The sequence below is a fragment of the Lotus japonicus genome, chromosome 1 (assembly GCF_012489685.1).
Source record: "Lotus japonicus ecotype B-129 chromosome 1, LjGifu_v1.2".
Taxonomy (NCBI): domain Eukaryota; kingdom Viridiplantae; phylum Streptophyta; class Magnoliopsida; order Fabales; family Fabaceae; genus Lotus; species Lotus japonicus.
In genome coordinates, this window is record NC_080041.1 from 129,573,423 (window position 1) to 129,584,554 (window position 11,132).

An 11,132-nucleotide genomic window follows, 5' to 3' on the forward strand; every position below is an offset into this window, starting at 1 on the left:
ATTAAAAAATAGGACTTTAAATAGAATTTCAAATTGAACTAAACTTTTAAAAGTTTGTATCAAACTTTAAAAATGGCTTAAATCAAGCAACAAAATAAGACTAGAATCCAAATTCGAGAATTAGGTCACAAGAAAGTTTGTACAACTTAACTTATTCCCATCTTTATTAACCACTGACCACCATTCATGTAAGTATGAAGAAAATGTCTTCTCAATGAACAAGCAGAAATCCAAAAACACCAACTACAATCAAGAATTAACCGAAGTCTTTCCTTAAATTTTCATATGAGAAGATGCTTTCTTTATAGTGCCCAACACCTCTTAAACTTTTCTCCGCTATATTGTTTAAATCCTTATAAATAATTATTGAATGCTTCTTGTTGAAATCTAAGAATTAAAATTAGGTGTTTACACCTCCCATTTATGGCAATTAAATGAATTAATTATTAGTCAATTATTAAACGTCTTAGTTTCGCTCTGTAAAGAGTTTGTGATCAAATATTAATATAAAAAAATAATCGTGTGCACTGTTTGTTTTGGGATACAACAATTTGTTATTGTTTATAAAACTTTTTTACTTTGCAGTTTGTGATGGTAAAAAATAGCCATAAATTATTGGTGTTTAAAAAAACAGTGTATGTGAATCAACACCGTATCAACATTTGCATATGCTTTAAATAATTGAGACTGATCATCTAACCTCATGAGAGAACACAACCGTGGAGGCATCAAGCTTCTTAATGTGCCTATGGAATTGAGTCTCCATCTATACATGCCATCTACATACACATCATGACATCAATAAAAACCTATGGATTGGGGACACATAAAAAAGGTATTTTTCATTTTACAATTAAAAGAAGCTTTGCTTTCTCAAACTTCAATGAAGATTGAAGAAAGGATGATGCTATTTAGCTTGAAAATCCATTATCAATAATGCTAGCCAACTTGAAAAGTTTGGTAAAGGTTAGAAATTAATTTAATTCCCAAAGATTGGAGACAGGGTAGTTTGCAAGACAGGCTATGAAACCTTTCCCTTCAAGTGCATCTTTGGCATGTTTTCAATGTATATATATTCTGATTTCCCAATACTGTTCCTCATCCTCTTCAACCCCTTTTACATTCTAATAATCAGCAAATGAGTCTCCAAAGCAATTCCATTTCTCTTTTGGTTCCCCTGGCTGCAATTTTTGCATCTTTGTATCTCATAAATCCAAATCCACATTTCCTCAACAATTTCACATACTCCAATATCACAACCTTTTCACCTTCATCTATATACTTGGCTCTTCCTTTAACTTACAACTCCGGCAGAGACAATCATTATCATCGTCGCCGACCGCACAATAAACAACCTGATAGTGACAATGGTGGTTCTGTTTGTGATGATTTTCCACCAGGCATTCCACCTCCAACCACCAATACCACTTCTTATCTTTGTGTTGATCGAAAAGGGTGTTGTAATTTCACAACAGTACAAGCAGCCGTGAATGCAGTTCCTGATTTCAGTGTTAAAAGAAACATAATATGGATTAATAGTGGCATCTACTTGTAAGTTGGTCATCATCTTTCATCAAAATTTTCTCTATTTTGTTTAAAGTAGACTCTCATTCTTAATTTTCAATTCTAACAAGATCTTATTCTAAGAGGCTAAATTGACCTATAAAAGAGTTTGCCTAACTTATATTATGAATAGGGGTGTTCGCGGTTCGGTTTGGACCGATTTTAGGTGAAACTAAAAACCGATCCAATCAAAATTCATTGGTTCGGTTTCGATCGATTGTTAGCAAAAAAAAAATTCCAAAACCGAACCGATCCGATCCGATGATGAACGGTTTGGATCGGTTCGGTTCATCGGTTTCACAATTTTTTTTTGTAAATATCAATTCTACAAATTTAAATATATAGCAAACACATAATTCACAACTTAACAATACATAAAAATGGCAAATCAATAACTCAATCATAACTTAATCACAAATCTATAATCCATAATTCATAATCAACAACTTAAGTACTTTTTTTTTGAAACAAACTTAAGTACTTAACAATGTAGAAATGCTTAAAGTAGTGTTTAATATTAGTGCTACTACAAATTAATAATAGAAAATAAAAACATAATAAGTCTAACAAACATAAAAAGTCTAACATAAACAATATTTCTTCAAAACATTTCTTTAATAAATACATATATATATATATATATTTAAATATTTTATAAATAAATATATATCATCGGTTCATCGGTTTTTAATTTTTCAAACCGTGAACCGGACCAATCTTCATTGGTTTTAATCGGTTTGGATCGTTTTTTAACCGAATAACAAAAAAAACCAATCTAATTGCATTGGTTCGGTTCGGTTCGTCGGTTTCATCAGATCGGATCGATCCGATGAACACCCCTGATTATGAATGAAAGAAAAAAACACTTAATAAAGCTATTTAATGCAGTTTCTAGTAAATAAGCTCTAACAATAAACTTATCCAAACATGCTTTAAATCTATTATAGGTGAACTAAAAATGTTTGTATAAAGATTCAAGTAAGAAGTTGGTGCACAATCTACCTATCTCAAATACAATCTTGGATAAGATTATTTAACCTCATGATATAATTAGATAACTTAAAAAAAAAAAAATAAGTTAAGGATGTTTATACACATTTCTTTAGTGTTGAGACGAATATGAAAATATATAACTTACACAAATGTCTCAATTTCGAGTCTATATGAGTGAATGCAAGTGCATGAAAAACTTTATAAAGAGAGTGTGAACGTTCGTAACAATTCTACTCGACTCGAACAAAATTGTCTCAGTGGATGATACTTGTAGTTTTAAATAGAAAATATGACACATATTTCAAGTGTTGGAGACAATAAAACATTTAGGCTATGTTTACATATATGTTAGCATCAGTCCAAATGAATATTAACACTCACATAGAGATAAAAAGTAAACATACCTCCATTTATAGATTGAGGAGGAAAAATCACTTTCGATTAACTTTATCCAAAGACACACTTACTCATTTTGTTTGGTTGGAGTTAATAGTACTTAAGATTACGCTCCTCAGTAATCATTATATCATTTTTTTTTGGCTTAAAAGCATTTATTGCCCCTGATGTTTCATGTTTGTGCAACTGACAACCCCCATCTATTTTTGTCCATGTTTGTACCCTCAATGTTATAAAGAAGTGTAGCGAGTACCCCTCCGTTAGAGTGACGTTAAAAAGTTAACGGAAGGGGCTGACGTGGCTTTTATTTTTATTTTTTAGACCTGCCACGTGGAAATAACGTTTAAAATTGGGAAAAAATTGTGAGAGAGATTCGAACCCAAGCTCTGGAAGTGGCAAAACCAACACTAAACCAGTTGAGCTACATAAATAATTGTTATATTTTGCAACACAATTTTATTTATATCATTTAGCCTCCTCTAAACCTATACCCAGATCTTCTTCCCACTGCTAACCAAAGCTCCAAACCTCATATTCTGGCAACAGACATAACCAAAGTAAACAAGAAGAGCCTAAGTGGGATGTGCAAATTTCTTCTCCCCCTTTCCTTTTCACAAATACCTGAAGCAACCCATAATCAAGCCCGTGTGAAGATCCAAGTTGCGATGTGCAAAGATCTCAGATCATCCTTCCCCCTCTCTCTCTCTCTCTCTCCTTCTCTTCATCTTTCACCCCCAATTTATGGTAAAACTCCCTTTGAGTGGTTACCGATTGGGTTTCTGGGAAGGGGGTAGGGTGGGTTGCGGTGGTGGTTGGAGGTGAGTGGGTTTCTGGTTTTTGGGGTGGAGGTGGGGTGGGATGCGGTGGTGGCCAGCAGTCGGTGGTGGGGGTTGGGTGATGGCGGTGGAGCAGAGCGGCGCGAGGGTGAGGCTGTGGATTAGGTTTCCGATATGGGGGTGGGGTTTGAGAAGGTTTGCAGTTGTGGGTTGCGGTAGGGATGAAGTGAGGTTGGGTGTGGGTGGCTGTTTGAGAAGGTTTGCCGTAGGGATGAAGTGAGGTTGGGCTGCGGTGGCTGTTTGAGAAGGTTTGATTTTGCAGAAAAATGAGATCTATGGGTTTGTTTTTGAGTTCGATTTCTGGTTTTGTTTCCAGATCTGAGAAGAGAAGCACAAATTGATGGAGCGTTGGAGGATCACTTCAAGAGCTCAATGAGTGCCTGAGGTTGTTCCCTGGTTCTTCACTGTATCCGCTAGCTGTTCAAAATCAATCCCTTTTGAGTTTTGTAATTTTGGCTTCACTCTCATGTTAAATTACTGGCTGGTACCATTGTTAAATTACGCCATCGAGAGTGTTCCAGACCTGAAGGCTTACCTAGGTTCCAGGTTCTCCTTGAAGTCTAGCATGAAGCCTCACGAGCTTAAATTCTAGAGGGAAAAGAGTTAGAATCGTTTTTAGAAATTGGGTTTGAGTCTGTGGGTTTTTGAACGGTGTTTTTGGCTGGGTTGTTGGAATCTCATTTCATGGGGTTGTTGTTTATTTTGCTTTTTCGTGTTGCTAAGGAGAGGTAGAAGATTGGAGAAGGAGATGGTTTGGACTATGGAGGTTGGTTCTGATTTTGGGTTTAGTTGGCTATGATGAAGAAGAAGAGCAAGATGTTGAAATCTGGGTTTCAATGTGGTTGGGGATGGAGATGGTAAACACAATGATGAGATAAAGCAGATGATGAAGAATTGAGAAGAACAAGGGGAATAATGATATAAATAAATTTTTGTTCATAATATAACTAATTGATTGTGCAGCTCAAATGGTAAAGTGTGTGTTTTGCAAGTTTGAGGTCTTGGGTTCGAATCCCTTAACCATTTTTCCAAGTTTTGAGTTTTATTTAATGACGTGTCAAATAGGAAAAAAAAAAACCACGTCAGCCCCCTCCGTTAGTTTGACGTTTTCTAAACTAACGGAGGGGTACTCGTTACACTGTTCTGTTTCATTGAGGGTACAAACATTGACAAAAATAGATGGGGGGTGTCATTTACACGAACCTGAAACATCAGGGGCACCAAATGCATTTAAGCCTTTTTTTTTTGTCAGTGAGAAAGTCATGGTGCCAAAAACCAAACCCAACATAACATTCCAAGGACAAGGCTACACTTCAACTGCAATTGCATGGAATGATACTGCAAAGTCTGCAAATGGCACATTTTATAGTGGCTCCGTTCAAGTTTTTGCCCCCAACTTCATTGCTAAGAACATAAGCTTTATGGTGAAGAGTTGTTAATTAATTATTTATGTGCCTAGATGTGATATCTAATTGCTCAGTGAAGAAAATATAGAAAAATAAGAAACATATATGTTACTTGACACTAACAATTTCATTAACTATTTATAATTACGTAACTTGAAATAGAATTTAGCACCAATGCCAGCCCCTGGCGTAGAAGGAGCACAAGCAGTAGCTATTAGAATATCAGGAGATCAAGCTGAATTCAGGGGTTGTGGTTTCTTTGGAGCACAAGACACCCTTCATGATGATAAGGGTCGTCATTACTTCAAAGATTGCTATATTCAAGGCTCCATTGATTTCATATTCGGCAATGCAAGGTCACTCTATGAGGTATCTAATTTTTTCCTTCCCCTTGAATACCTACCTAGATTTTTTGTTAATTCTTCCTTATGAAGTACATCTGAATTAGCTTCCCAATAAAGTTAGGTTTGGTATAAGTTCTAATTGGAGTCAACCTTTGATCCATTGTTGGGTTATGCATTGAAGCTTGAAATTGAAGAATTGACTTGATCGCCTTATAAATATCTCATGATATGATGGGATAAAGACATTGACCTGACCCGCCCGATATTAGGAACCATGAGAGGTCGACTAATAAAATTGCAAACTCTCTCGGTGTATTTAATGACCGATCGAATTGCAAACTATTACAATACAATTGAATGACATAATTCCAAACTTTCACAATGACACATAATTACCCAAGCTCAACACAAATCACACTAGTGTTATTGTGGTGAATAAAACTCAACATAACTCTTCATATTTATAATAATCTCAACTTCTTTCTTTTTCACCCCATTCGAAGTGAGATTTGGATGAGTACGAACTTTCTCTATTTTCTTCTTCTTTATACCACTTGATGTAAGACTTTGATGAATACTCACTTTGGCCCAATATTAGATAAATATTCAATGATGAAATATACACATTCTGATAATATGAAATTTGTGATGTCCACACTTCACATGCTCCAATGTCCAATATTGGCGTGAGATAATAATCCTTACATTTGAGCTACATTTTTTTATAGTTTGGACTCGCTCAAATTCTAATAGTTTTCTTTTTTCCTAAACTAGAAAGCAGGCTATGTTTGACATGTTTAGCTGATAAGCTAGCTGAAAGTTGATAGCTGAAAGCTGAAAAGCTACGTGATTGAAACAAAAGTGTTTGGTAAAACTAGCTGTTAAACAAGCTGAAATTGTAAAAGGACATAAAAGGACATACTTGTATAATAATTATTTTTATATTTAACATTACTTTATTTTCACATTAATACCTATATGATATTAATATTAAAATTATTATCACTTTAAATATTTTTATTAACTCAAGTTATTTATCATCTTAAAAATATAATATTGAATTTTACTTATTTTTATTAATATAATATTTTTAATACTTATGGTGCGCAGCGGTGTGGCGGGAACTGCATACGTAAGTGTGATGGGAAAATATGTTTAGTGTTTTTATAAATATATAAAGGTAAAGGTGGAATTTTAATAAAATATTAAGGATAAAAATGAGAATAAATTTAATAAGCTATAAGCTACTTGAGAGAGCTTATAGCTTAAAGCTTTAAGCTACTGAAATAAGCTCATTCACCAAACACTTTTGAAGAGCTTTTAATCTAGTCAAATAAGCTTTAAGTTAGTCAAATAAGCTATAGGCTAGCTGAAATGACATGCCAAACATAACCTTTAGTGTTCGTTTTTAATTACTTAGCAAAATGTGGTGTTTAATTTTCACAAACTCAAAAATTATAGCTAAAATGTAAATTGATGTTGTTGATCTTGGTATTTAAACAGAACTGTCAACTAGTTTCAATAGCGAATCCAGTACCCCCGGGACAAAGGAGCATAAATGGTGCTGTTACAGCTCATGGAAGAGTTTCCATGGATGAAAACACAGGATTTGCATTTGTGAACAGCACAATAGGAGGCAACGGCAGAATATGGTTGGGCCGGGCATGGAGGCCGTATTCCCGGGTTGTTTTCGCCTTCACGGCGATGTCAGACATCATTGCCCCGGAAGGTTGGAATGATTTCAATGACCCTACAAGAGATCAGTAAGTACACACACTTAAAACAAGCCAAATTCTTCTTTTATATGAAAAAAAAAATTGTACAATTCTCATATACCGATTTGAACTAGTGTTAATTGTAGTTAGTTTTGTAATTTGCATATACTGATTTTGGGGATTCATGCAGAACTATCTTCTATGGAGAATACAATTGCTCTGGACCAGGGGCTACTGCGAATTTGAGGGCATCTTATGTCCGAAGGTTAAACGATACACAAGCTTTTCCATTCCTCAACTCAAGTTTTATTGATGGTGATCAATGGTTGGAAACATAGCAATAAGCTAAACTTTACCATGTAAATTGAACTCTTTTTTTCATTCTTACTGTGTAACAACTACACAATTTAACCAAAGGAAAAAGAGATACGAATCATTGAACTGCCTGTATATTATAATGACAAATTGTTAACAAGTATCATTTGCTCTACTTATTGGGCTTCTTTATTAGTAGCTGTGATACCAAAAAGTCCAATTATACTATGTTTGAAAATTACAATTGCCTATAAAGTCAAAATCAATTATCGTAATAACTTATACTAGTGTTTTTTACCCGCGCGTTGCACGGGGAATATGTCTATTGTATTTGATACATTAATTAATACTTTGATTATTAAAAATATATTAAACAACGAATGAAATATAAGAGTTAGAATTGATGAGTAAAGTGGACATAAGGACTTCTCTTCTAAGCCCGATTGAGACCAACGGGAACTCGTTTCACATTCTCCGTAAATATGAAGACGATAACACAAATCATAGATATAAGAAATTACCAACATATTAATCTTTAAAAAAAAATGAATGTGATAGTAGCACAAATCAGGATTGTGTAAGATAAATCATAAAGTATAACATTATTGTGTTTATTCCAACTAAGTAGGGATGAAAATGGGTAGGTACTATAGTACCATCCACATACCCGCGTTTTTAAAAATTACATATACTCGTCCCTATACTCACGTGGGTAGCGACTCGAAGCTCTCCACCTTTAGACAATTCAATGTCATTACAGGAAGCTATCAATCTTTGGCAAAATCTAAATCTAGGGATGACAATGGGTCTCGAAATCATAGGGTACCCGCAAAATACTAACTATGGGTAGGGTAAAAAACCGCTAAAAGGGTATGAGGTTGGGTATAGGTAATTACCAGCAAAAAATAGTGGGTATGAGCACTATAGTACCCAACCGGCTCATACCCGCACACATATGTTATTATCATTATTACTATTATTTGGGAATATATTAACAAATTAACTTAAGCTATAGCTTTCAAACTCACTCTTTTTAAAAAAAGTTAGGGATATATTAATTAATACTCAAAAAATAAATAAAAAATAAATTAAGATAAAATTAAGAAATAAATCACCTAAATCCTAATCAAATCTAAAATTTAAAAATGTATTTTTTTTACTTTAAAAATAAATTAAAAATAAATTAAGATAAAATCAAGATATAAACAACCTAAATCCTAATCAAATATTTAATTTTAAAATGTATTTTTTTATGAGAATTAACCTGAGAATGACACGTGTAATTTTTTTCCAATAAATGAATATTCTGCACCCCAAAAGATTTTCTTTTCCTCAATCCTTTTGCATTTGATTAAGAAGAGAAAAGCATGAATCCTTGAAGCATATGACATCTTACAATTAGCTGAAGAACAAAATCAATTCATGAAGAAGATTGAAACAGAAACCCAAAATGAAGTCTTGAAGAACAAAAAAACCCTCTTTCACCAATTTAAAAGGACTGTGGTGAAAGAATTGTATCTAGTGTATTTGTGAATCTTGGGGTGAAACCCTTGTGAAACAAAAAATCAAAGATGCATATCAGTAAAAAGAAACAAAAAATGGTGTAATGCCCCAATTGTGCACACCCCAACAAATTATCTATATATGTGAGGAAAAAAAAAATTCTCCCACCCAAAATAATTGTGGTTACTTCACCAATGAACTTATACTAACAATCAATTTAAATTGAACTTTACTTCACGTAACATCATCTTACGGCAAACCTCTGTCCTGATCGCGACATGTGGCAGAGGTAGAAATAGCAGCTATCAAATCTCTGCGTGTCCATGGTAGCTTTGTGGACCCTCAGCACCAAATCAACTTCTTTTTCTTAGAATTAGCATTAAATAAATAATAAGATAAATTAAGATAAAATCAAGAAATAAACAACATAAATCATAATCAAATCTAAACTTTAAAAATGTACTAAATAAAGATAGATAAAAACTACCAAAATCTAGCAAATCACAATAAAAAATCATAAAATCCTGAATTAAATAAAAATATGAAAGTTCAATAAAAATTAATTATTATACTCTATCAATAAATGTAAAATAAAATAAAATATTTCCCGGACATAAAATTAAATAAATAATAAGATAAAATTAAGAAATAAACAACCTAAATCCTAATCAAATCTAATATTTAAAATGGTACTAAATAAAGATAGATAAAAACTACAAAATCTAGCAAATCATAATAAAAACTCATAAAATCCTGAATTAATTAAAAATCCGAAAATTCAAGAAAAATTAATTAATATACTCTAAAAATAAATCTAAAATAAAAGAAAATATTTCCTGGAATTAAAATTAAATAAATAATAAGATAAATTAAAATAAAATTAAGAAATAAACAACCTAAATCCCAATCAAATATAATATTAAAAAAAGGTACTAAATAAAATAGATAAAAACTAATAAAATCTAGAAAATCACAATAAAAACTCATAAAATCCCGAATTAATAAAAAAAATCGAAAATTCAATAAAAATTAATTAATATATTCTAAAAATAAATTAAAAGACCAAATCTTATCTTTTAAAATAATATGAATCAATAATTTTAGAATATATAAAATTAAAACATATATCAATTGAAAATTATATCTTCTAAAATAATATCAATTAATTAGTTTAGAATATATAAAATTAAAACATATATTAATTGAAAATTATACCCTCTAATAAATTGACACGTGGAATAATTTTTATGAGAATTAATCTGGTGCTGACACGTCACTAAGAATTAATCTGGTGCTGACACGTCACTATGAAAGTTCTTCTTTTCTAATATATATTGATTGATATTGATATTGATTGATATTGATATTGATATTGATATTGATTGATATTGATAACTAGCTTATCGAGGTTAGAATTAATTATGAGAAAAGTAATTCAATTCAAACATTTATTAATGGATTATGATATGAAGCTAAATATATTAAAAGGATGCCAAGTAAAATCATTTTAGGTCATGTATAAGTAGAAAAATTAAATTATCATTACTATTCAGATACCTAGTAACCAATAGAATTTTCACGTCATCCCCGAAAAGCTTGTATCACACTACGGACCATCTAGTACCTCTTGGCATTCGCACTCGCGCACCCATAGAGGTAGGGACCACTGGATTACTATTCTAGTACCTGCTCTAACCAAGTTGAGTCTGGTTACGTAGACCCAACCCGTCCTTCCTTAGCTTACGTCTCAAAACGAGTACACACTAAACAACAAACCACTAACCGCTACAGTCAGGCAAACCAAATTCATTCACCAAAACTATTTGCGCATATCCCAAATCGACTGCCTCTCTATAAACTGTCTCGACCGAGGGTACAATTTGACACCTCTCCATCTATCACGCCACATTCCAAGTCAGCAATCCTCTTATCAAGGAACAAGCGCAATGCTCAAAGTTTCTGTCACATCACGCTAACGTTCCCTCACCCATTTGACTAAACGACATGTTAGAAGATCCAATAACCCTTCTCTATAACCACACCTCATAATTATCATGATCG

At 32.8% G+C, this 11,132-nt stretch overlaps 1 protein-coding gene across 1 annotated transcript; it reads left to right on the plus strand.

Moving 5' to 3' along the window:
• The first annotated feature begins 960 nt into the window (after window positions 1-960).
• Window positions 961-7,743, plus strand: LOC130730688 (probable pectinesterase 8). Its single transcript, XM_057582757.1, has 5 exons — window positions 961-1,551; window positions 5,041-5,212; window positions 5,357-5,563; window positions 7,042-7,301; window positions 7,444-7,743. The coding sequence occupies exons 1-5, from the start codon at window positions 1,139-1,141 to the stop codon at window positions 7,589-7,591; spliced, it is 1,200 nt and encodes a 399-aa protein (XP_057438740.1). The 5' UTR covers window positions 961-1,138; the 3' UTR covers window positions 7,592-7,743.
• The last annotated feature ends 3,389 nt before the right edge of the window (window positions 7,744-11,132 follow it).